Source organism: Littorina saxatilis, linkage group LG12 (genome assembly GCF_037325665.1).
Source record: "Littorina saxatilis isolate snail1 linkage group LG12, US_GU_Lsax_2.0, whole genome shotgun sequence".
Lineage (NCBI taxonomy): Eukaryota > Metazoa > Mollusca > Gastropoda > Littorinimorpha > Littorinidae > Littorina > Littorina saxatilis.
The window spans coordinates 83,917,385-83,944,524 of NC_090256.1; the positions used below are offsets into that span (position 1 = coordinate 83,917,385).

At 42.8% G+C, this 27,140-nt stretch overlaps 4 protein-coding genes across 5 annotated transcripts in view; 3 read left to right on the forward strand and 1 right to left on the reverse strand.

The window, feature by feature from the left end:
* The window catches only part of LOC138982991 (uncharacterized), a 135,257-nt gene extending 125,470 nt beyond the window's left edge, over positions 1 to 9,787 (forward strand). Inside the window, exon 2 of the mRNA XM_070356379.1 lies at positions 9,745 to 9,787. Coding sequence (XP_070212480.1) covers positions 9,745 to 9,772 — 28 coding nt within the window. The 3' untranslated portion in view covers positions 9,773 to 9,787. The remainder of the gene's footprint in view (positions 1 to 9,744) is intronic.
* Positions 1 to 27,140, forward strand: part of LOC138982996 (eukaryotic translation initiation factor 2-alpha kinase 3-like) — a 387,290-nt gene that overhangs the window by 179,788 nt on the left and 180,362 nt on the right. The gene's annotated exons all lie outside the window — the stretch shown is intronic.
* LOC138982987 (uncharacterized) lies at positions 642 to 4,339 on the forward strand. Its single transcript, XM_070356376.1, has 2 exons — positions 642 to 2,681; positions 3,274 to 4,339. The coding sequence occupies exons 1-2, from the start codon at positions 2,436 to 2,438 to the stop codon at positions 3,742 to 3,744; spliced, it is 717 nt and encodes a 238-aa protein (XP_070212477.1). The 5' UTR covers positions 642 to 2,435; the 3' UTR covers positions 3,745 to 4,339.
* Positions 4,492 to 27,140, reverse strand: part of LOC138982986 (ornithine aminotransferase, mitochondrial-like) — a 41,734-nt gene continuing 19,085 nt past the window's right edge. The window contains exons 3-10 of one of the 2 annotated variants that reach the window (XR_011461027.1): positions 15,892 to 16,116; positions 14,629 to 14,852; positions 12,879 to 13,051; positions 12,052 to 12,130; positions 11,533 to 11,646; positions 9,769 to 9,907; positions 5,383 to 9,177; positions 4,492 to 4,876 (exon numbers count right to left, since the gene is read on the reverse strand). Coding sequence is in view for 1 of the 2 variants with exons in the window: in XM_070356375.1 (XP_070212476.1) it covers positions 9,014 to 9,177; positions 9,769 to 9,907; positions 11,533 to 11,646; positions 12,052 to 12,130; positions 12,879 to 13,051; positions 14,629 to 14,852; positions 15,892 to 16,116 (1,118 nt within the window). In the remaining variant the exon portion in view is untranslated. Of the gene's footprint in view, positions 9,178 to 9,768; positions 9,908 to 11,532; positions 11,647 to 12,051; positions 12,131 to 12,878; positions 13,052 to 14,628; positions 14,853 to 15,891; positions 16,117 to 27,140 lie in introns of both variants that reach the window. The other variant, XM_070356375.1, reaches the window with a different exon arrangement.

Genomic DNA, 27,140 nt, shown 5'->3' on the forward strand with positions numbered 1-27,140 from the left:
CAAATTTGAAGCAGATCCACCGAGAACTTTGGCCGTGCATCGCGAACACACACACACACACACACACACACACACACACACACACACACACACAGAGACACACACACACAGACAGACACAAGTCGTATATATATATATATATATAGAAGGAATAAATTCGTAAGACGACTCATTCATGCACCTACGCATTTTTTTAAACTGAATTCTTAAATTATCTCATTTCAATAGTCAGCATATTAAACTCTATTCGGTAAAATGTTATTTTAATTTTTCCACATTTGCATTTTGTTTGTTTTGTTTGTTTATTTGTTGCTTAACGTCCAGCCGACTACGCAGAGCCATATCAGGACGAGGAAGGGGGGAAGAAGGGGGCCACTTGTCAAGCGATTCCTGTTTACAAATGCACCAACCCACCACTCGTGTCCCAGCAGGCTCTAGTAAAACCAAATCAACACCCACTGGAAGATTACCAGCCTCCAGCATGTCAAAATAGGCCCAACCCATCCACTGCCGGACCCACACCAGAACACTAACAGACCAAACCATACATGAATCGCGAGACAAGCGGCAAGAGAAGAGATCCCCGGAAAAAATACAGGTGAATGAGCAAGAAGGCAGAAAAAAGAAAAGAATTCATGAAGAAAAAGAGAGCATGACAGGAAAGAGGAACCAAAAATCTACCTAACAGCAAACTAGAAAGCTCCTGCGGTTCCAAAAACAGGAGGGGCCTTTAATTTCATAACCGCAGTGCCCCACTGCGGGATCCACATTTGCATAAATGGACTTTGAAGATGACACACCAAGAGATCGAACAAAAACGCACGGTTTGTTGGTCGGTGTCGTATATCATTAAGTCATTATCCAGTGCGAAAAAGGGCCCAGAAAATTCAATAGCCTAACGTTGCCAACAAATACTCTACACTGACGTAAACCAGAAGAAAATGTTAATCTTTTCCGTACAAAATATAATGGAATGGAAAAGAAGGGAGTGTTTAATTTTTCATCACATCAAAAGTCAGGTAACCAAAACAAAACAGCTACGACACAAAAGACGTATGTCAAAGAGCCACGGGAACTTCTTTCAAGTTTTTGGCCGCAAGTTTCCCCACCATATAATATAAACCCAAAATCTATTTGGCACCAACTTTGTTCCACGGTCAACACAACCCATCACGACAGTGATTATACATTGACTGAACTGCTCTGTTATCGTTTCCCGAAGAAGCTTATTGACTTTCAACTGATGGATAGACTCATGTATGAATGAAACGAACGGCCATTCTGAAAGTCGGCTGTAATCTATGGTTGATAAAAGAACCATTAACTTTAAGGTGAAGTCAGACCACCGAGTTTAATCGTAACATGGAAATGACATCCAAATGTTGGTGGCCAGAAGGGGGTACGTTTCAATGGACACAGAAGGTCAGTGCGACTGTTTCGTGAAAATCACAATCTGGCACCATCCAAATATAAACACGATCAAAAAGCGGTGAGTCCAACGTCTGCTTGCTTCTGTCGCGCCTAGAGAGTCAATTATTTTCACCAAAGCGTCTCAAAGGCAGAAAGTGCCTCAAAGTGTAAGCTCTGGCTTTCTTATTTTTGCAAGTTGGAACGCTAATACTTGGAAAAAAATAAGGATATGATCATGGTGGGATGAAATTCCAACTTTTGATTCTGGATCGACTGAAAATGTACGTGAACGTCTTCTCCGATATAGATACCAAACAACTGAACGTATAGCGATGCCTCGATTGTGACCCAAATATCTGAAAAACTGAGGCAGCTACATAATAATACGCGTATGTTTTTATTACAACTTTATGTCTGATGAGGTAGGCTCATTGTATGCTCGCTTGTAAACGGATTGTGGATTTCACTGAGCGTTCTTAGGAGTCCTTGGATGTTTATGGCAATGGATTCTGAATGTCTGATGTTTTGTGAAGAAAAGGTAATACGACTACGACCAACATCGAAGAAAAACATTCATCTGGACATGGTGTCAATTGTGAATTGAAAATGCACGTGCAAAACACAGAGGCCAATTCTAACGAGTACAGTCTGTAGGCTGGAAGTCAAAAAACTGCAGAGGCCAATTCTAACGAGTACAGTCTGTAGGCTGGAAGTCAAAAAACTGCAGAGGCCAATTCTAACGAGTACAGTCTGTAGGCTGGAAGTCAAAAAACTGCAGAGGCCAATTCTAACGAGTACAGTCTGTAGGCTGGAAGTCAAAAAACTGCAGAGGCCAATTCTAACGAGTACAGTCTGTAGGCTGGAAGTCAAAAAACTGCAGAGGCCAATTCTAACGAGTACAGTCTGTAGGCTGGAAGTCAAAAAACTGCAGAGGCCAATTCTAACGAGTACAGTCTGTAGGCTGGAAGTCAACAAACTGCAGGGCATTTCTTAAAAGACCATTCGAGGCCAATTTTTTTTCCAAAATGCCTCAAGCAACCAACAGGCAACTGGTCCGGGACGTGAACAACACCCCCGTGGGACAAGGAACCGTGTACAACGCCATGTTGAAGATCAGCGCTGCCACGCGGGAAAGGGCCAAAAATGTGAACGAAGGGGAGCAACTGAGGCTAGGAAAGGTAACTCGTGTGATGGAGAGACACCGGCGAGTGGCTGACAACACTCAGAACAGGCAGCTGGAGAAGATGCAGAAGCAACTCAAAGACCTGCAGGTAAGTCTTCTTCTTTCGCTCCTTTTTTACGTACACTCATGTGTCGAGAAAAAAACGGGTGCTGTTTTCCTCAGACCTGTCAGGTCGCTCAACAGTTTCTTCTGAAGAGAAAGGGGGGGGGGGGTGTCTTGGCTATGCCTCGCATCCTCCTGCAGTGGGCAGTCTTGGAGTAGATGGACGGTGTTCATAGGTTCCTGCAGGTAAGTTCATCTTTTGTCAGCCAGCAAGTTTTGGGTTCAGTCAGCTAAACATTAACCCCCCCCCCCCCCCCCCCCAGTCATCTGGCTAATTTTAAAATTAACAAATGAGTTCAAAAAAGATGCACTATCGCAGAATTGTGGCACTATGATTTTGTAGAGTGTGCTGGCTATGGCTGCTGCTGCCTGATAGGGCTTGAAGATTGATTCATTACGGGGCCAACGATAAAACAATATATCACTCCGTTTCTGGTGACAGTGTCATCGTGACAATCTCACTGAACAAAAAACAAAGGGGGTGTATTCTCCAATGTATTGATGGTCGTTTGATTTCTGGTTGCGCTTTCCAAGACCTACACATTTATTTGTTCCCTAACCGGTCGATTGTGTTTCAGGCATTTCAGACGGTCCTTCGAGACAAATACAGCATTGACAATTTCCGTACCTTGAAACTTCCCCCTCAGCGCATGTCCGACAGGAGACGGAAGTTGGAGACCATGTTCTACTCTTGCGGTTTCTCCCAGAAGACCATGCAACCGGAAATCCGACGGCAGCTGCAAAGAACCGACCCAGCAAGAGTGCAGAGAAAGTTTAAGCGCCACCTTCTGGAGTCCTGCAGACAAGACGTGGTTCGTCTGGTAGACAGAAACTCTCAGCTGATTTCTGACATGGCAGCCATTAGTCTGAATGACGTCACTGGTGAGACCGACGACATCATTGAAGCTGTGACGGATGGGAATGACGTCACTGAGGACACTGCTAATAAAAGCAATCAAAAGGGAAACGTGGAAGACGAAACTGATGAAGATAAAGTCCTCAATGAAGGCAAGCTTGCTGGTGGGTCATGTAATGAACGTTTGACCTGACCGTTCTGTTCAAGGTCATACTGGGGATTTGTTCCCCTTCAAACAAAAGAACCAGTTATGGTTCAGTAACCGGTTACATCTATTGCATTATACAGCAATAAGATAGGGGAAAGGGAAATCCACTTTGGATGCCTGTGCTTCCTCAGAACGAAGGAGCCTGTTCGCACTCTTGGCATTTCTTACAATAACCAGATTTCAGTAATCAGTTCACTGAGTTCCTTGGCATCAGAATGGTAGCCCTCAGTCTTTAATCTGTTCACATTCATGAAAGGACTGATCAAATTTGTATTGACACATGACAAGACATCATCAACTTTTCAAAATGTTTTCCGAACAGAATCAGGTAATTGCAGAAGAGAGAAAAAGACGAAGAAAAAACACAGAAAAAACCATCTGCATGCAAATCTCCCAACGGTGGAGTATGGCTACCTGTCTACAATGGAAACCCACTTTTAGTACTTCAAAAGGGAGATAAATTTACAGAATTTATAAATTTATCTTAAAAAATGCGATCTTTAAATAGATGGGTGTCTTAAAAGGGGATTCAATTGTAGCTGGTATATTGAAAAAAGTAATGAGCATACTACAGTGGTACCTGTGATAAGAGGCCACCCTCAGGATCAATCACCCTCTCATGACAGGTTATAGGTGAGACTGAGTGAAAACAGATGTTTTCATCAAGAGAGCCTCACATTGCAGATATCACTGTGCATATGCTCGGGTTTAGTACAGAAGCACACAAAGAAATTTAATTTTTTAAATTTTTTTATTTATATGCCAAAAATATTGCAGCATAATGGATGGTACATTATAGTCAAGATAAATACTGACCACAAAACCAGTTGCCCCTAAAAAGTCAACATTTTCATCCTCTTCGTACATTTTTTAATAAAATTATTTTCAATACTTTCAGGTTTGAACATCCTGTGTTCAGTTTTACTTCTTTACTATTTTCAACAAACTATGTGTGTGTGAGTGTGCGTGTGTGCGTGTGTGTGTGTTTTGTTGCATGTGTGTTCTTCTTGAGGGATACAAAAAATTACCTCAGTAAAATTGTACATCTGCAGCAATTAAATAAAAATGTACAAACTACTATACTAAAGTCAATAACTTTCTTTATTTGGTGTTAACTCTTTTCTGACGGGCTACGACTATAGTCGTAACAGCTAAACAGTCTCTACTGCCGGGCTACGAATATAAACGTAACAGCAAAACTCCGTACAAATCCACATCTCAGTCCATGTTTTCAGTGCATAAAAGTGTTTCAGTGGTTACTTCCCTTGACCACTTCCTGTGTTTTCCCGATCACGTTTAATTTGGAGCATTATCAGCCGAAAATGAATCGAAATCGAAGATTTTCTTTACAAGAGGTTGTGAGAGAGCTCCAACTTGATTCCGATAGTGACATTGAAGACGACGATGATATTGAAGAAGCAGAAATAGACAATTCGGAGGAATTAGTGCACGGTGTTAGAGTTACGATGGACGACTCGAATGAACCACAGCCCAGCACAAGTGATGAACGGTTAGTTATTTGCTTTTATTTGAAGTTATCCATTTTTTGGCTGTTTCTAAAAGGCAGTCTCAGGCAGGCATGATTGCTAGATAAAGGCTGTGTCAGTCAGAAAAGGGTTAAACGTCGTTTTCAACCACGAAGGTTAGAGAGACAATAACTTCCTGTGGAGGTATCATAAATATAAAAATGCTAACATCACTAGCTTGAAAGTTCGAAATCTCAGTCTACATGAAATCGCTACCAGATTAAATAAAACAAAACAGTTTCATTAATTATCATAAAAGCGAAAAACTCAAAATGTTGATTACTTTTTTCACCGATATGTAGACAATAAATACATCTGACAAACTCATCTGTGAGTGTTTTTCAGTGTATCCATGTGTGTGTCTGCATTTACCAAACCAACATTGACACATTGCAAAAAAAGAGAAAAGAATGCAAGTTGCAAAAGCTTCGGATGTGGATTTCACACTTAACAAGCTCTGTCAAAAAAAAGATGTGCACAAAGGAATCTTCTGTACATAATCAACAACATTCTCAAGCTGAAAAAGAAAACAAATAACAGCGCTTTGCATTTTCTCTGGCTGTAAGTACAGCTGATGGTAGAAAGGAGATCTAAACTTCATTAACCACCACCAAAGTGCCTGTAAATAATTATTTTGTTCTGTTCGGAGGACATTTTTTTCTCATTGCACACATTTCTTTGCCCTCAAGAGAACACACAAAATGAAGAATAAATAAATGAAGCAAATCGTTGTTTAAAGACAGAGAAAAATAGGTGCATACACTTCCAAACCAGTGCCAACAGTGGTGGGCTCAAAACAGCCATGACACCTTTTAAAAATATAATTTTCAACATGCAGCATGAAAAAAAAAAAAAGGCTTACAAATTTAAAAAACCCCATTTCTTTCTGAAAGTAGTCCCTTTCATGCATCAATCTTAAGGATTTCACATGCTTTGAGAAAATACTCAGTTCACTTCAGCATTGTATGAAGTGGAATTCAGTATTACCACCAAAAGCAATATGGCAGACAATGACAAAGGAGAAACAGAGTTTATCATGGATGGTTTGGATTTTTCTGTTGGGGGTTAAAAGGGAAAGGGGGAGGGGGTGGGGAGTAGGAAAGAGATAGCAAGACTGGCACAGATAAATCTTTCAACTATAACATCATCAAGGCATTGTGACTCGTTTTAAAGCACAGCCTCACAACTATTTTATTTTCTTTGATATCTGCAAGCACAAATAGCAAAATACAAGTACACATGCAGGCTTATGTGCAAGCACATTTTCAAAAAACATTCAGAAAAATTTGAGATAACGGGCTTTTTTTTTTAGTTTTTTAGTTTTTTGATTTTGAAGGTTGTAACATGATGTTCATGTCTTAACATGACCTACACAAGTCAGCCCCCAAATTCTTGCTTAACACAACATTAATATGGCCAAATACGTATGTGCCAGAGAAGCACAGCCAGACACACTTTCTTTCTTTCTTTATTTGGTGTTTAACGTCGTTTTCAACCGTTCAAGGTTATATCGCGACGGGGAAAGGGGGGAGATGGGATAGAGCCACTTGCCAATTGTTTCTTGCTCACAAAAGCACTAATCAAAAATTTGCTCCAGGGGCTTGCAACGTAGTACAATATATTACCTTACTGGGAGAATGCAAGTTTCCAGTACAAAGGACTTAACATTTCTTACATGTAGTGCTTGACTAAAATCTTTACAAAAATTGACTATATTCTAAACAAGAAACACTTAACAAGGGTAAAAGGAGAAACAGAATCCGTTGGTCGCCTCTTACGACATGCTGGGGAGCATCCGGTAAATTCTTCCCCCTAACCCGCGAGGGGTAGCACATTTTCATAAAACATTCAGAAAAATTTGAGATAACGGGCTTTTTTTTTTTATAGTTTTTTAGTTTTTTGATTTTGAAGGCTGTAACATGATGTTCGTGTCTTAACATGACCTACACAAGTCAGTCCCCAAGTTCTTGCTTAACACAACATTGATATGGCCAAATACGTATGTGCCAGAGAAGCACAGCCAGACACACTGAGAGCTGTATCATTATATATATATGTCTGTTTCCTTGTGTTCCTTTACCTTCTTTCTTTCCCATTGTTGTATTATACTCCAATGCAACCTTCTCTTTAAATCATTTGCAAGAATATTTTGGCTTTTACAACAACAAACATGTAACATGTAGAAACCGCACATTTGTCCATTAGACAGACTGTACAAAAGACTCACAATATCTTGCCCCGATTTCTTTCTGAGGATGTATGGTTTACTACAAATCCTCTTCCTTTAGCAAAGAGAAAATACTCAAGATATGAATCACACAAAAGGTGTACATTTCAATACTGTAAGAAAGTCAACGAGTCCAAAGACCCATTTCTGGATGATGAAAAAGCACAAAGCAACAAGTGTCTGCAAATACCACACCACTCAATTCACGAAAATCAATTAAAAACGTTTCAAATGCACTATCTGACTGTACAAGAAATGCTCCCTATATGCTGCTGGATTCAGGAAGACATTCACACGGAGAGAGAAAAAAAACCACCTTCTCTTGCAAGTAACTATTCTTGTCAGTGGCACACTTCAACATAAACAAAGTTTGCTATTGTAAGCATGAAATTAGAAATAGGTATAGACTATTAATGTTTTTAAAAACAAGCATAAATACAGATCTTCATAAGCATAAATGCACAAATTGTGCTCACAAATCTAAAGCTGTATTCAGAACTCTGGCACAACCTGCCAAAATTCCAGTGACTAGTACACCAATCAAAACATCCTGTACCTTGAAAGCAAAGCATGTGTACATGAGGATGCACTTTTTATGGGCAACTCCTTGTCATCAGACTAGGCCTCTGTACCTGAAAATCAGCTGCATATGATAAGCCCGAAGAGTCTGGTCTCATGTTTTACAAGCAATATATACCTTCAATACTCCGAACACAAATTCTGCAATAGCACAAAAAAGCGTTCTTCACTTTCTCTACGTACATGTATAACTAATGCTGTGTGGTACAATTACTTTGGGGAAAAAGAGAGTAGAACACTTCACTTGTCACCGGACAGACAACGTAATCGTGATTTATCCTCAAAATACTCAATTAGTGATGTACGTTAAGCAGAATGAGCTAAAAGATATTTATGAAAAGAATCTTGAAAGCTAGTGGGGCTTCGCTAACTTATAGTGCATGTCTGATGTTTTATCATGTGGCTGTCAAGCCAATAATTAATGAGGCACTTGAAAAACTGTCCCTTTTAAAATACAATTTATTTTCCACTATTATTCATCAATATGCTACGGAACAAATGTCACACTGATAAAACAATCAAAAGAATCATTGTTGGTAATTCATTGTTTGACGTTTACTTAGTCCAGGCCTGGGGGATTTCCTTTACTAAGTACGACAGCAACAAACAAATCTTGGCAAAATTGATTCACAACATAAAGAACCATAATCTCAAAGCACACACAGTCAAACGGTAGCTGCTGGCCACAGTTCCCAGTACACAGAGATCGCTGTCTCTGCACAACAGAAATGCAGGCTTATCTTCAGTGGTGCGGGTATCAGCCAACTCTGAAGACAAAGTAGTTTCTGAGGTTGGATGAAAATCTTCACAAGCGTTTGCAAACTACGGACATTGGCAATTTCACCTAGCCACCAACGCCATCTTCAAAGGGCGTATCCACACATCACTGACAACGAGCGCGTCCACCGGCACGCCACCGACTTCACTTCATCTCGATGACGGTGCGGACGATGATGTCAAGACACTCCTCCAGCTGGGGCTGTGTGATGACCAGGGGCGGAGCAAAGCGGATGATGTCACCGTGCGTGGGTTTCGCCAGCAGTCCGTTGTCACGAAGCTTCAAGCACACGTCCATAGCGTCATGCTCTACAAGAGAGGAAGAGGTCATTCACAAGCTTAGAAACTTTTTGCTAGAAATATAGTCAGGCAAAAAACAATGTGCTCTAAAATAGAAAAAAAATGTGCAAGCTTAAAACCTTTAAATTAGAAATTGTTGGATGAAGACTTGTTTCCAGAAGCCAAAACATAATCACTATGAGCTGTGTCCAAACAAAAAACGTCCTTGACTAAATAAAGCTCATGTTCCCGTGAGGTGTACATATACAGCCCCCTCTCCTCCCCCACGCCCTTTTTTGACCCCTTAGTTTAAAACGTTCCCCATTTTTCAGACCCTACTTTCCCAGATATAATTCTGTTCATGTCTTTAACTTTATCTCTATTTTAAGACTCCTCTTTAAAGACCGGTTTTTCTCTGGTTTGCTTCTAGGTCTTAATAACCGGGGCATCCCCTGTATCTATACACAGGAGTCGCGCTGACTGTGAGCGATTTGCAAAGATTTGCGCTAAAACAAGACCGGTTTTGCGCACCAATATGGCTAAAATGAGTATGGCACCTGAAAATATAATATTGGCACAACATTTTGCAATGGGCAGGACCACTGTACACTGGACACTTACTTGACTGAATGACGATGGCATTGAGAAGTCCCTTGCCGCGCACAACACTGATGATATCCTTGGGAAGCTTGCTTAGTTCGTCCCTCAACAATTGGCCCAGACGCTCGGCATTATCTGCGAGCTTCTCTTCCAACAGAACCTGAAGGCACAGCAGTTACATGGGGTTTAGTCGTGTGTGGTAATGTGACACTAGGTGAGGTGGGGTAGAGTGAAGAGAGAGAAAAAGAGAGAGAGAGAGAGAGAGAGAGAGAGAGAGAGAGAGAGAGAGAGAGAGAGAGAGAGAGAGAGAGAGAGAGAAAGAAGTCAGTGAACCAGTGTATAGGCTTCTATATATATATATATATATACGACTTGTGTCTGTGTGTCTGTTCACGATGCACGGCCAAAGTTCTCGGTCGATCTTTTTCAAATTTGGAGACCGTATTCAGCTACACCCCGGACACAACCTCATCGATGAGATATTTCAACACGTGCTCTCAGCGCGCAGCACTGAACCGATTTTGGTTTTTCTCTGGATCCATTCCCAGTACCTCTTCCTTATCTTCTCCACTGTTTTCAGCCGCGGTTATCTCCCTTCCTCCGTGCGGTGCGCCGGCAAAGCCGGGTATTCAGCTCGACTTCTTCCCGGCGCAGCCGTACCCGGCGAAGCGGGTATTCATCTAGTTCTTGCATATGTATGTGTGTGTGTGTGTGTGTGTGTGTGTCTGTGTGTGTGTGTGTGTGTGTGTGTGTGTGTGTGTGTGTGTGTGTGTGTGTGTGTGTGTGTGTGTGTGAGTGTGTGTGTGTGTGTGTGTGTGTGTGTGTGTGTGTGTGTGTGTGTGCAAGTGTGTGTGCAGTTGCCGCACCAAAGCAACAACCTAGAACAGGTCACGTGACGCGAAATTCATACATTTAGTCAATCTGTTGATCTCACTGAATGAAATTGAACGAACCGCATTTTTTAACTTAGACAACACTCAACAGCGTTGTCAATTACATACCCCGCCGCCTCGCTTGTTTTTAATCAAAACATAACATGTCTATATGTTTTTGGAATCAGGAAATTTATTAGAATTTAGCGATTTTTTATTACCAAACTCATTAATTCATTTTAAAGCTTCTAAGCTGAAATACACTCCCATTGTCCGGGCTTCATCGAAGATTGCGTGTCCAAAATTTCAATCATATTGATTAAAAAATGAGGGTGTCACAGTGCCTTCTCAACTTTCACAAAACACCGAATATGACGTCATCAAAGACATTAATACAAAAAAAATGAAAAAATTGTCTGGGGATGTTATTCTCAGGAACTCTCATGTAAAGTTTCATAAAGATCGGTCCAGTAGTTTTCTCTGAATCGCTCTACACACACACACATACTCACAGACACACACATACACCACCACCTTCACCTCAATTCCCCGTCTATGTTAAAACATTTAGTCAAAACTTGATTAAATGTAATAATACAAAACAAAAAGAAAACTTTTCCAGAAAACTAATTTCACACATTTTTGAAGAAATGTCCTGTGTAACTCAAAGGATGCCATTTATATATGTAGCAGCAACTGCATCTGTGCACAAAACCAAAGCAGCTAGATATTTCCTTTCAAAGTACACTTGATGGCATGCATGGTTATGAGACTCAGTTGCAAACAGAGGTTTTCACAGGTCAATGAAATAGATCAAAAGCTCTTTCTCTCGTGTGTACACAGCCTGGCCGGATTAGAAATGCCAAGTACTGGATAACATACAGAACTAAAGTAATTAAGCCACCAACCATACCTCCAGTGAAGCAATTGCGACACGGCAGGCCAGAGGGTTTCCACCATACGTAGACCCGTGCTCCCCAGGCAAGATAGTCAGCATGACCTCATCATCGGCCAGCACTGCGGACACCTGCAGCATCACAGTGTTTGGCTCTGTCTTCACTCCATTCATTTCAATTCACATATACACACCCAAAGACAGAACAAAACATTCAGATTTAAGGCTACTGCCCGCTGGACAGCCTAACAATGCTCATTCCTAAGACTGTCCTGAGGAGTACAAAAATTAAATTAGTTCAAAGCAGTGAATGTAAACTAGCTTAAAAGACTCCTGAGCAAATTGTGAATATAATTAAAACACTCTTGCGAATTTTTTAGTTTTGACTTTTTCCCCCTCTGAAATTGTATTTTTTCCTCTGAAATTTCATTTCTAAACCTCTGAAATTAGCGGATCCAAGGACCATTCCCATGCCTGTAGTATACACTAACTAAAACAAACAGACTAGCTGGTAAACAAGTACGCTGAAACACATACTGGTAGGACTCCCCCTGACAGGGCTTTTCCCAGCACCAAAATGTCTGGACGCACGTTCTCGTGATCGCAGGCAAGCATCCTGAAAAGTACAGACAGTCATTCAGTAAATTGATTGACAAAGGAGATCGAATGGTTGAGTTCCCTGTCCCCTCTCAGTCACCCCTTGATGGCACCATGAAACGTTAACTCTTCATTTATAGATGACAGGCTCTTAAGGCCTTTCATGATATTTTGTGTTGCAAGATTTGGGGCATTTTTTTTTAACCCTTGCACTCTGTCACATTTTACATTTTTGTCTTAGTAAAATTCAGATTTAGCTCTTTCACAAAACTAAACTACAAATAAATAAAAAATCATCTTAGTGCTACACACAAACAAAGCATTTCTGAGATGGCATCCAAGTCCACTTCAGTCATCTACTGCCTCTGAATACAGAAAACTCATTGGTATCCACTTATCACAGCTGCCTGGTCTATAATTCAAACAGTCATTGATTTACACCTAATGAAGATCGAAGAGAGCACGCCTTGTGGTCACGTACCATCTTGACTGTACTCTAAAGTCAAGGTCAACTGTAAGTTAATTAGAAACAGAGCTAGATAGCCTCAAATAAACAAGGGACACAACCGAACTGGTTTCTGACAATATACAGGTTATTTCTTTTCGACCATTTGTTTCAGTGTGAAAATTCAGCAAAGCCGTCACCAACATACATTAAGTCAACATAAACTTCACCTTAATACCACAGACAAAACCCAGTCATTACAAAAATTAAAAGAAGCCACTGACGCACAATAAGAAAATAAGAAAAAAAACACCGATCTTACTTTCCAGTCCTGGCCAGGCCGGTCTGCACCTCATCGGCGATCATGAGCACGTTGTACTTGGTGCACAGCTCACGCACCTTTCGCAGGTAGCCCTCCTGAGGCACCACCACCCCTGCCTCCCCCTGGATCGGCTCAAACATGAAGCCACACACTGTGGGGTCCTGCAGTTGTTTCTGCACACAGCCAACCCAAACCACTTAGAGACCAAACCACTTAGAGACCAAACCACTTAGAGACCCAAACCACTTAGAGACCAAACCACTTAGAGACCCAAACCACTTAGAGACCAAACCACTAAGAGACCAACCCACTTAGAGACCAAACCACTTAGAGACCCAAACCACTTAGAGACACATGTTAAAAAAAATCCAGCATAGCAATTTCTATGCTATAAAATCTTCAACTGAAGTATCTGTTGAAAAAGCCAAACTTACGCAAAACCAGAATAAAACAAGTCGCGTAAGGCAAAATTACTACATTTAGTCAAGCTGTGGAACTCACACAATGAAACTGAACGTAGTCCGCCGCTAGTGCAAAAGGCAGTGAAAGTGACGAGCCTGTTTGGCGCGGTAGCGGTTGCACTGTGCTTCATAGCACGCTTTACTGTACCTCTCTTCGTTTTAACTTTCTGAGCGTGTTTTTAATCCAAACATATCATTTCTATATGTTTTTGGAATCAGGAACCGACAAGGAATAAGATGAAAGTGTTTTTAAATTGATTTGGAAAATTTAATTTTGATCATAATTTTTATATTTTTAATTTTCAGAGCTTGTTTTTAATCCAAATATAACATATTTATATGTTTTTGGAATCTGGAAATGATGAAGAATAAGATGAACGTAAATTTGGATCGCTTTATAAAAAAATTTTTTTTTTAACAATTTTCAGATTTTTAATGACCAAAGTCATTAATTAATTTTTAAGCCACCAAGCTGAAATGCAATACCGAAGTCCGGCCTTCGTCGAAGATTGCTTGGCCAAAATTTCAATCAATTTGATTGAAAAATGAGGGTGTGACAGTACCGCCTCAACTTTTACAAAAAGCCGGATATGACGTCATCAAAGACATTTATCGAAAAAAAGAAAAAAACGTCCGGGGATATCATTCCCAGGAACTCTCATGTAAAATTTCATAAAGATCGGTCCAGTAGTTTAGTCTGAATCGCTCTACACACACACACGCACAGACAGACAGACAGACAGACAGACAGACACACACATACACCACGACCCTCGTCTCGATTCCCCCTCTACGTTAAAACATTTAGTCAAAACTTGACTAAATGTAAAAACAAGAAAGGTATGTTATTGGAATGTTATATTTATAACAAAACAAATCGTTACAATCACTGATCTTCAACCCAGTTTTGGAACATTGCCAGTCTATTACACAAAACCATCCTCATATCTGCTGCTCCAGAGCTGTTTGTCACCCTTAGCAATTGAGTCAGACATATGTAGATTAACTGCACATGCCTTTTGGCTGTGGAAGCGTCCTGGTGAATAATAAACCAACTGAAAATCAGATCTTTCAACTTAAACTGACATGGATCTTTTAGTTTACAGAATTTCAGGCTCAGTCACATTCACTTGCACCGTGCTTTAGAGTCCTAAATCCTCTTTGTCTATTCATATATACTCCTCAGTCTTCAAAAGGAACAGCCAGCATGTCATAACACACTTTGACAATGTCTACAAGCTTATGATATTCTGTTTTACAGCTACATGTGTATATTTCAAAGTCATCACCTCCAAAGCGTCAAGATCATCATAAGGGATGATGGGAAATCCTGGCATGTAAGGGCCGTAACCCCCATAGCTGTCTGCGTCGGTGGAGCTGGAAATAGCGGCCAAGGTACGGCCCCAGAAGTTTCCCTCCACGAAGATGATCTTGGCCTGATTGTCAGGAATCTTCTTCACCTTGTATCCCCACTTTCTGGCCAGCTTGCATGCTGTCTCTCCCCCCTCCACACCTGTCACGGGTAAAATGGCAATTTCAGGTAAACAAAAATCCTCTTCATACACCTGGGTTATTACCTTTCTGATTATAAAATAAAATATTTTTATGCGAGAGTGAAACGTGTCTGTATATCTATGCTCTAAATGGTGCCTGATGACAGGTTTTGTAGTCATTTGTTTCCTTTACTCTTTAGGCAAAAAAAAAGAGAAAAGGTTGTTTCCCAAGACAAGGCCAAAAAAGTAGGGTAGGTAGATCGGTTAATTAATTAATTAATTTATTTTTGACTGAAGTTTGTTTTTTATTTACACATTTGCCCATTACGACCACCCCAAAGGATCCCAGACGAGTTCATTTTTATATAATTCACCTTTCCACAACAACCACAGAATACAGAATACAGAATACAGTATTTATTGAGCCAAGTGACATTAAAAAACATTTAAAGCACAAGGAATTTCGCGTAGTGTTGGTAAAATCACGCACACACACACACCCACACACACACTGACACACACACGCCCACACATACACTGACATACACACCAACACACACACGCCCACACTACAGCAGTCACGATCACACCATCACACACAGGGCAGACATGAGGTAAAACAAATGACAATCATCTGTTGAAAGAAAATGTACAAAGAGTGGTCTAAGATGCTGGTGGAAGGGTCTACACAGAATACGATTTTATAATCTAATGCATAGTTAGAACTAGCCCATCCCCTCCACCCACCCACTCATGAATAACTAAAATAATGCAGCTAAAGAAAATGTTGAACATTTGGAAATCAGGAATCACACATCAAAGTCCCACTCAACCCCCCCCCCCTTCCCCACCACCACCACCATCACTACCTAACACTGAGTCACAGGATGTGGTGAGCTCACCGCCAGCAGGATCACCGACTGCGAAGCTGCCCAACTAAGGGATGGGATGCGTTAAGGGAGGAAACCACCTGTATATTCGGAACACTTTGGGTAGGTCCTGTCAGTGGTCGTCTTAGACAGGTTCATCTGTAGCATCAAATGTACCCAAACTAATTACCTGTGTTCATAGGCAGCACTTTATCATAGCCGAAGAGGCGAGTGACGTACTCTTCATATTCTCCCAGCACATTGGTGTAGAAGGCACGAGAGGAGAGAGTGAAAATGTCAGCCTGCTTCTTCAGCGCATCCACGATCTTGGGGTGACAGTGACCTTGGTTGCAGGCGCTGTACGCGCTCAGGAAATCGTAGTAACGGTTCCCCTCCACATCCCACACAAACACACCTGCAGCAAAATGTGCACAGCAGTCAATAGGTGTGTGAAACAGTGGTACCCGTGATAAAAAAACACTCCCCTGGGATCAGCCAAAAGCGTCCCTACATTGCAGGTGGCCTGTAATATTTTGGTTAAGATAACAGACAAAGGGTCAGGTATAGCGCATAATCCAAGACAAGTCCTTTAGAGGCCTATATTTAGGAAGCCTTTAGGACATGAAGAAGAACCATCTCACAAAGTGATAGGTGTCCTTCCTTAGCAGGTGTCTTCTCATCAGAGGAGCCCTGCATTGCAGGTACCACTGTACAGTGTTAACTGTATTATTGTCACCTCTGAGGAGAGGACGCTTCGAATGAAGAACACACTGCCTTATTCCTACGTTTTAGTGTACTGCGTATAAGCTAGCTTTTTTTGTAATGCTTTGTACCGATTCAATTCGTGTAATTTTGGTTTGAAATGTAGCGCCTAAATTCTGTTGCCTTTCCTATTGTTCACTTCAGGTTAAACATTAAAACAAATTTTAAAAGAGGGCTGTGTGTGTGTGTGTGTGTGTGTGTGTGTGTGTGTGTGTGTGTGTGTGAGTTAGTGTGAGTGTGTGTGCGTGTGTGTGTGCATGTGGGAGGTAAGCATTAGTGTGTGTGTGAATGAGTGTGTGTGCGTGTGTGGTTTGATGGATGTGTGGCTGTAGCTGTGTGTGTGTGTGTGTGTGTATGTGTGTGTGTGTGTGCGCATGTGTGGATTGATGGATGTGTGTACATGTGTGTGTGTGTGTGTGTGTGTGTGTGTGTGTGTGTGGAGGTTAATGCATGCATGTGTACATGTCTGTGTGCATGATTCTTGAAGAGAAATTGTCTTACTCATAAAAAAAAAAGTACAAGATTCCGTATCAACAGCTAGTAATGGTTGGATAAAGACGAGTGATGTACATTATTATAATAGGCAATGTATTCCTCTGATTTTTGGGACGTGCTCTGAAAATGTATGAAGTAACTGAATATCACATGTGTGTTCAGCTCTGTCATTGCTGTGACTTATCAGTGACAATGCTTTTGAATGTGTCATTATAAATCTGTGCTTGCCTGAATAAACAAGAAATTCCTACGAGGTAGGAAAAACACCCCCGTCAAAGGGAAATAACCTTCTCAGTTGGTGGCAGTGACTGAGTGAGAATGGTTATTTCCCTTTGACCATTAAGATGTCCTTCTATAAGTCCTTGTATAATTTTAATCCACCAATAACTCCCTAACCGTGTGTTTGACTGGTCCCAATTTTTGTAAGGACCGTCTCAGGAATGTATAGAACCTGTTCACCAAGTTTGGTGACGATCGGTCCGTTCATTCTAGAGATCTATATGCGAACACAAACACACAAACAAACACATCGAGCGAAACCTATACACACCCCTATACCGGGGGTGTAAAAATTGTTGAAGAAAAAAAAAAAGTACAAGCCACACCTTACCTAACCCAATTTGTAAAGCACTAAAAAGTGGGTAATACACAAACATAGACTTTGTCCTGGACAAGGATTAACTCCATTCCGCCCAGCTGCTATTGTTGAAATAGGTCACATGCTTATAAGGCAGGTACATTTCCCGTCAGTCTGACCTCATGACCTTGAACCAGACAAGGGAATTCCAACCTAGAATCTCTTTCCCTCTACCCTATCCAAACTCACCTGGGTGTCATATCACCACACACAACTAACCCCAGGTGATTGCTATGCCTTCAGGTTAGCTGCAGCATCAACAGCACACATCATTCTCTCTCCCTCTGTCTCTCCCTGCCTCTCTCTCTCTCTCTTCTTTGGAATCACTCTTTCGCCGATTGCGAGGCTTTTTCAGACCTTTTTTTTCTCTGTGTGGTTGGTTTTTCTCCACTCTCCCTCTGTCTCTCTCCCACAAGAAACAGGCAAACAGCCAGTGCATGTGCACCAACATTTGACTCTGTCACTGTCTTGGCATCTAAATGTGCTTTTGTGCATTGCGCACATGTAGTCAAGTTGTTCTAGGGTTTTGTCTTGTTTTCATAAGGAAAAAAAAGTCCTTCATGTACACACACACACACATCATCCACACACACACACATCATCCACACACACACACACACACACATCATCCACACACGGAGACACTCTTCTCTCTATCTCATTTGTGACTGTCTGTCTCTGTCTCTCTAAATGTTTGTTTTTTTCCATTTATTTCTCATCACTCAATCACTGCCCAGACCAATCCTCACAATCTTCCAAGTCCATAAAGGCCCACCCCCCCCCCCCTCTCTCTCTCTCTCTCTCTCTCTCTCTCTCTCTCTCTCTCTCTCTCTCTCTCTCTCTCTCTCTCTCTCTCTCTCTCTCTCTCTCTCTCTCTCTCTCTCTCTCTCTCTCTCTCTCTCTCTCTCTCTCCCATGTTTTTGTGTTCTTTGAGTTTCAAGTTATGCAATGACATGAAGAACAAGAAATTACAGCGGTAAAGTTGTAGGATGCTTTGGAAAAACACACACAATAGAATCAACCACCCCATAAAAAGGGTATCAGTAACCAAATACTGCATTACCATATCATTCTTCTAGTATTTGTTTTCTTTTCATTACCCTGGTAACAAAACAGCATCAGGAGAATGTATCTGCAAGGCATATGTAAATGTTCATATGTGGGTTATTCTCCAGAGCTGACTATCATATTATGACATGCATTTTTAGTCCTTTTGCTGCGTACATGCCAACCGCATAACTGGCAGTAACTAACTAACTATTTTCAGTCCTTTAAATGATTCTAACATATATTTAACGGCAACCAGAGTGTATTCCTTTTACTTGTTTCGGTAATACTCCACTTAGATAATGATACAGACCTAGTATATATGTGACCCGTTCTCACAAACGGGGGCCTAAGTCGCAGCGAGCCGTTCCGAGCTATCGGCTGGGAAAGGCAGTGAGGGCCTACTTGGGTGATTTTCATTTTTTTGCATTTCTGACCTCTTTATACCCTAATCTTTCATATTCCGAAATATTTTGTTGAGTTTTATTATTTAAATGTGTTAATTATGTCTTCAAAGACACAAATTCGCTCACAACACTATAATTAGGGAAGGAAAAAATCGCGATTTTCTCAAAATGGCGTCCTTGAACATGGTCCGGTTGTAACTTACTTAACTTCCGCAATTTTTTTCACACAAACTTCCTTTTGGTATCAAATTAAAGCTTATTAAAATTTAAATGCAGTTTCCAGTGATATGCATAACTCCAAATATCCAAATTCCGACTTAGGCCCCCTTTTGTGAGAACGGGTCACATATATGGTTGTTGTTGTTTTTTTTCTCAATTGTTAGTGTTCAAATCCATGTTACAACGTTTGGTTTCCATGTTACAAAGTTGACGTACTTTGAACCCCTTGTCTTCTTCTGTCTTCTGCGTTCGTGGGCTGAAACTCCCACGTACACTCGTGGGTTTTTTTGCACGAGTGGAATTTTACGTGTATGACCGTTTTTTACCACGCCATTTAGGCAGCCATACGCCGTTTTCGGAGGAAGCATGCTGGGTATTTTCGTGTTTCTATAACCCACCGAACTCTGACATGGATTACAGGATCTTTTTCGCGCGCACTTGGTCTTGTGCTTGCGTGTACACACGGGGGTGTTCGGACACCGAGGAGAGTCTGCACACAAAGTTGACTGAGAAATAAATCTCTCGCCGAACGTGGAGGCGAACTCACGCTGACAGCGGCCAACTGGATACAAATCCAGCGCGCTACCGACTGAGTTACATCCCCACCCCAAAACCCTTGTAATTTACAGAACGTAGACAAACAAAAACTGCAAATATTTATTATTCTTTCTCTGCAGGCCAAGGATAAATATGGAACCAGTATTTATCAATGAAAATCGATTTGTATGGTTAAAATATCTCAGTTAACCCATTGTCTCTGTGAAAGGCGCCACGCGAAATCCTATGCCATATCCATCTTTAAATCATGTTAGTCCAAATCTGTTCCAGATCCAGCTTTTTTGTTGTTCTTTTTGATCAGTAAAGTTCTACAAGTTTGATAGTTTTTAGATTTTATTTAGTCATTAATTTTACACTAAATGTGTGTAAGATAGATTCAAGGTTTATTCAGAATATGCAGGAACATTTTGCTGTAAGAATGAGGTGCGCTTCCTGTTCCGGCGCTTCCTGTCTGCCATTTTTCTTAGTATAAGCCACAGTTTTTTGTTCCATTAACATCAGCCATAAACATGACGCACAAAGGCCATCATTGGTTTGATGGTGCAGTATGTTGATTAAACATCACAAGTTCAACTACTCATCAGTTCTGCCAGGCTTGTTTTGTGCGGCTGTGACAGTCAAACCAATGGCTAACCCATGCCTGGACAACCACGTCTGACTCCAACCCACAGCAACGAATAAATCAGAGCATCATCAACATGAGTCAGTCAGAGGAGTCAACCAGACCAAAACGTGAAGTCAGATACACAGAAAAGTACCAACTATACAAAGAAGAAATGGACGCCAAGAAAGGTCAAAAGGCTAAACCACCAGGTGCTACAGTCACACCAAAGGAAGACACTTTCATAGACACTTATGAAGCATGGAAAAGGGGTATGCAAACCTTACGTCAGAACCTAAAACACCAGCTGTCTGATGAGGAGCTTACCAACGTATTACAGACAGCAGAAAATTTACGGAAGTGTGTTTTAGAAGCTTTCACGAACATTAAAACTCCTAACCACTTGACACTAAGGAGAATGGACTGCTGCTCTGCCAACACCAACAACATTGTATCGCTAGTGCAAATACGCATGAGTGAAACAGATCAGCTTGCTTGGAACCAAGAAGAAGAAACAGCACGCCTGCGTGTCATGTTGGACACGGAATATGCCCATTCAGTCTATGGGTCTAAAACCTCTGGTTCTGGCAGAAGTTGTAGCAGCAGCGCTTCCTTGTGGTCATCACAGGAGAGTATTGCTACAAAACGAGCTGAGGCGTTGGCTAAGCTTGCAGCTCAGGAAGTCGAGATGCAGACACGGCAAGAAATTGCGGCAGAGAGAGCACGCCTGGACCGCTTGGAGGCAGAACAGAACATCAGGGCTACAAAGGCCATGATCAAAGCTTATGATGAGCTGGGGCACCCAGAAGCAAGACCCACCGTCCGTCAGGGAGCCCATAAGGATAACGTGACCACCCATAACCAGACTCTCGTCAACGACAACCGTCAGCCGCCTTGCGCTCACGTCAGTTACAGTCGCTTGCCACCATGTGAGCCGTCCACTTTCACTGGTGACCCACTTCAGTTCGTCAAGTGGAAGCGATCATTCGAGGGCTTGATTGGTCACACGCACATTTCATACGCAGAGAAGCTGGCCCTGCTTGAGCGCTACACCGCCGGAGAAGCGTATGAATGTATCGAGGGAGCATTCTTCAGGTTCGACACTGAAGCATACGACGACGCATGGAGAACGCTGAACGAACGCTATGGACATCCATCTGTAATACTGAACGCCTTCAGAAAGAAACTCAACAACTGGCCAAAGGTGGGAGGAAGAGAGTACAACGATCTGCGAAGATTTTCAGACTTCCTCGTCACCGTGGATAACGCCTCACCCCACATCCCGGGTCTCAAGCATCTTGATGATGAAGAGGAGAATAAGAAGCTGCTACAGAAGCTACCAGACTGGATCATCACAAAGTGGGGAAACGTGGTAGCACAACATGATACAGACGGCCGTAGTTACCCAAGCTTCCATTGTTTCACCCAGTTTCTCGCCTCACAGGCCAAAGTCGCGACTAGGCCAGTGTGCTCTCTACAAGCTCTAAAAGAGGACAAAGGAGAGACCAAACCATCACATCCTACCAAGTACAGAGGACCTAACCGTACAGCCGTAAGCATGGCAACGACTACAGATCAGCAGGTGAACCACACACAAAACACTCCAGATGTCGACTCACAATCTACTCGCAAGCTTTGTGTCTTTTGCAAACAGACCAACCATTTTCTACCAAACTGTCAAACCTTTCAAGCCAGGCCTGCTGAAGAACGAAGAACTTTCGTTAAGGAGCAGAGACGGTGTTTCAGGTGTTTGCGAACAGGTCACCATGCGAAAGACTGTAAAAACCATCACACCTGCAAGAAATGCCAAGGCAAACACCCCACAGCGCTCCATGACGATAATTTTGTCAACAAGAAAGGAGACCGCACCAGAGACGCTGCAGGTACGCAAGCCACAGAAACAACAGCAACAACCTGCAAGGTGTCATGCAACGCTTCCTCACACAGTGCGTTGACGGTTCCAGTGTGGATATCCACAAAGCAAGATCCTGACAAGGAAAGATTAGTCTACGCCCTCATAGACTCACAAAGCGACACAACCTTCATTGAACGTTCAGCCGTAGACTTCTTGAATCCATCCTCCAGAGAAACCACGCGTCTCAAGATAGAGACACTCAGAGACGACATCCAGTCAGGGATTGTATGCGACAGAGTCTCGGACCTGCGTGTGCGAGCATACAACAGTGACACTTTTGTTGATCTACCACCTGCCTACTCCATTGATTACATTCCTTTGCGACAAAGCACCATACCCACTTGCAACACTGCAAAAAGCTGGAGCCATCTGCAGCAGATTGCGCATGAGTTACCTCCCCTACTCAACTGTGATCCTGGCGTTCTCATCGGGTTCAACTGTTCTCATGCGTTCCTGCCCAGACAATACATAGTCGGTGGTGACTCGGAGCCGTTTGCAGTGAGGACAGATCTAGGATGGGGCATCGTTGGGAAAACCTCGCCGACGTCACAAGGTTCCTCATCTGAGAACGTAAGCGTCTGCAATCGTGTCACAACCAAAGAACTCCCAGTCATCAAACCAAAGGACGCATGTCGTATATTGGAAAGAGACTTTGAGCAGGACGAAAAAGATGGCAAGCCCACTTCACAAGAAGATGAGTTGTTCATGAACATTCTCAGCGCAAACGTTGCAAGAGACAGTGACGGACACCTACAGATGCCGCTTCCCTTCAAGAAAAAACCTGTTCTTCCAAACAACTACGTACTGGCAGCCCAACGTTTGGAACACTTGAAGAAGAAGCTACAAAGAAACACAGAGTACTACAATGAGTACAATGAGTTCATGAACGACATCATAAGAAGAGGTGATGCAGAAGAAGCCAAAGAAACCACAGGCCAAGAATGGTATATACCACATCATGGTGTTTTCCATCCTCAGAAGAAGAAACTCAGAGTTGTCTTTGACTGTTCTGCAAAGTTCAACAACACGTGCCTCAACGACCATCTACTTGTCGGCCCAAACCTCATTAACAACTTGGTGGGCATCCTCAGTCGATTTCGACAGCACTCTGTCGCTTTCACCTGCGACGTGGAGAAAATGTTCCACCAGTTCCGAGTGACTGAAGAACACTGTGACTTCCTACGTTTCCTCTGGTGGAAAGACGGCAACCTCACAGACAGCCCCGCTGTGTACCGAATGAAGGTACATCTGTTCGGAGCTGCTTCCTCTCCAGGCTGCGCCAACTACGGACTCAAACATCTAGCCAAAGAAAACCAGGACAAGTTCACAGAAGGGTCTCACTTCATTGAAAGGGACTTCTATGTGGATGATGGGCTATCCAGCCAGCCGACAGAGGAGAAAGCCATTAACCTCATCAAAGAAGCGGTAGCAATCTGCTCCACAGGAGGCCTGAGACTTCACAAATTCGCATCCAACAGTCACAAGGTGATGGAGTCGATTCCAATGTCAGAACGCAACGGAAACATGCAAACGATGGACCTCAACTTCCATGATCTGCCGCTGGAACGAACTCTTGGAATGCAGTGGTCCATAGACAATGACACTCTCCATTTCTCCTTCATGCCCAGTGAGCGGCCATGCACACGACGAGGCATCCTAGCCATTGTTGCCTCTTTGTATGATCCCTTGGGGCTGATCGCACCATACGTTCTTACGGGCAAACAGATTCTGCAAGAGGTTTGTCACAAAGGCACCAAATGGGACGATCCTGTGCCGATAGAACTGCAGTCAGCATGGAACACCTGGAAAGAAGACATGGATCAGCTGAAACTCGTTTCTATCCCAAGGTGTTACTACCCAACCAACTTTGGTTCTATCACCAACGTCCAGCTTCATCACTTCTCAGACGCCAGTACACAGGCTATGGAATGTGCACCTACCTGAGACTGGTGAATGCTGAGGGTCAAACGCACTGTTCTCTTGTCGCTGCCAAGGCAAGAGTGGCTCCCAAGAAAATTGTGAGCATTCCTCGTCTCGAACTGGCAGCTGCCGTTGTGGCTGCAGAGGTTGGTCACGCCATCAAACAAGAACTCAGCTACACCATCAGTGAAGAATTCTTCTGGACAGACTCTCGTGTAGTGCTGGGCTACATCAATAACGAGGCAAGGAGGTTCCATGTTTTCGTTGCCAATCGAGTGCAGAAGATCAGAAACCTCTCGGACCCAAGTCAATGGCATTACGTCCCATCTGAAGACAATCCTGCAGATCACGCTTCAAGAGGTTTAAGAGCAGCTGAGCTGATGCACAGCAAATGGTTTTCCGGACCCAAGTTTCTGTGGGAAACTAAGCTCTCCCTACCCTCGGCTACGTCATCAGCTCTCAAGCCTGAAGACCCAGAAGTTCGCACTGCCTTGACAACCCAAACTACGTCCTGTGCAGTAGATTTGGATGACAGACTATCTCGTTTCTCAAGCTGGAATGTGGCAGCACGTGTGATGACAAGAATCTTGCGACTCAACAAGTCTCGCGACAAAAGCTCAACAGCAGAACTTTCTGTGGAGGAAATTCACAATGCCAAACTCTCCATCATCAGAGGTGTCCAGTCTCAGTTCTTAGCAGCAGAAATCTCATGTCTTTCCAAGAAGGGAAGTTTGCCTCAAACGAACAAGCTTCATCGCACCGAGCCATTCCTGCAAGACGGAATTCTTCGTGTTGGTGGGAGACTCAAGAAAGGTTCATTCTCCATGGGTGAAAAGCATCCCATCATTCTCCCCAAGAACTCTCACGTCACAAGACTCGTGATACTCCATTGTCACGAGAAAATCAAGCACCAAGGCAGAGGAATGACGCTCAACGAAATCCGCTCCCAAGGCTTCTGGGTACCTGGAGGCTCCAAGCAGGTTGCGAAGGTTCTCAGCAAGTGTGTCGTCTGCAGAAAGCTGCGAAGTGACGCCCAAGGTCAACAGATGGCTGATTTACCCAAAGAAAGAGTCGAACCATCCCCTCCCTTCACGTACGTGGGAATGGACTGCTTCGGCCCTATGTTGGTGAAGAACGGAAGAAAGGAAGTGAAGCGCTACGGTCTTCTCTTCACCTGTTTCTGCTCCAGAGCGGTTCATCTTGAAATGCTCGACGATATGACCACAGACTCGCTCATCAACGGCATTCGCTGCTTCATCGCAATCAGGGGTGCTGCGCAGAAGATTTTCTGTGACCAAGGTACCAACTTTGTGGGAGCAGACAATGAACTCAGGAGTGCTTTGAAAGAAATGGATGATGAACTCAAACAGCGGCTCAGAGACCACCAAATCCAGTTTGTCTTCAACACTCCATACGCAAGCCACGCAGGGGGTGTGTGGGAGAGACAAGTACAGACCGTGAAATCAGTGCTACGAGCCACGACTGCACTCTGCCCCGGACGACTTGACGACTCGTCTCTTCGTACAATGTTGTACGAATCCATGGCCATCGTGAACTGTCAACCCATCACTGCTGTTCATCAAGGTGACCCAACCTCACCAGAACCCCTCACTCCAAACCACATCCTCACCATGAAATCCAGTGTTCCCCTTCCCCCACCAGGCAAGTTCATGACAGAGGACTTGTTTCTGCGAAAGCGCTGGCGTCGCGTCCAGTTCCTGGCACAGCAGTTCTGGTCAAGATGGCGCAAGGAGTACATCTTGGCACTCACCCAACGACAGAAGTGGCTTCACCCCAAGAGGAACCTCAAGGTGGGAGACGTGGTTCTGGTGAAAGACCAAGAACTGCCCCGCAACCAGTGGCCACTGGCAAGAGTGGTTGCAGCATCACCAGATGACGACGGTCTTGTTCGCCATGTGACCTTGAACATTGCAGCCAAAGATCTCGACAAAAATGGCAAAAGACGTTCCAAGCTTTCTGTTGTCGAGCGACCTGTCCACAAGCTCATCCTCATCCTCGAGAGCAACTGACTTTATGTGGAGGATCAGTGACCATAAGCAGTATTTGTGACAACCATTGTTGCGCCTGTGTGAATGTGCATAGAAATTTCCATGATTCATGTTTAATTTTTTAGTTCTTGTATTACAAGTACTTTTATGAATCCTGTAAATTGGTGGGAGTGTGAAAGGCGCCACGCGAAATCCTATGCCATATCCATCTTTAAATCATGTTAGTCCAAATCTGTTCCAGATCCAGCTTTTTTGTTGTTCTTTTTGATCAGTAAAGTTCTACAAGTTTGATAGTTTTTAGATTTTATTTAGTCATTAATTTTACACTAAATGTGTGTAAGATAGATTCAAAGTTTGCTTAAAATATGTAGGAAAATGTTGCTGTAAGAATCGTGTGCGCTTCCTGTTCCGGCGCTTCCTGTCTGCCATTTTTCTTAGTATAAGCCACAGTTTTTTGTTCCATTAAGTTAACATCAGCCATAAACATGACGCACAAAGGCCATCATTGGTTTGATGGTGCAGTATGTTGATTAAACATCACAAGTTCAACTACTCATCAGTTCTGCCAGGCTTGTTTTGTGCGGCTGTGACAGTCTCCCAGGTACGGATATATCCGTACCCACTCATATGGCTCTATCTGACTTAGTACGGATATATCCGTACACACAGTCACTTCAATCGCTTCCTGTAATGTCGATCTAACACCTGCATTCCAGCGTGTTGATACACAGAAACTACACAGTTACTACAATTCTGAGTGACCTGCTGCAGCACAGCTGGTCTCGGTTAAACAAAACTTGGTCAACATAGGTGGGATAGAAAGTGTTAAGTAAAGAAATGTTAGCTTCCTCACATGGTTTCCCCTGGTA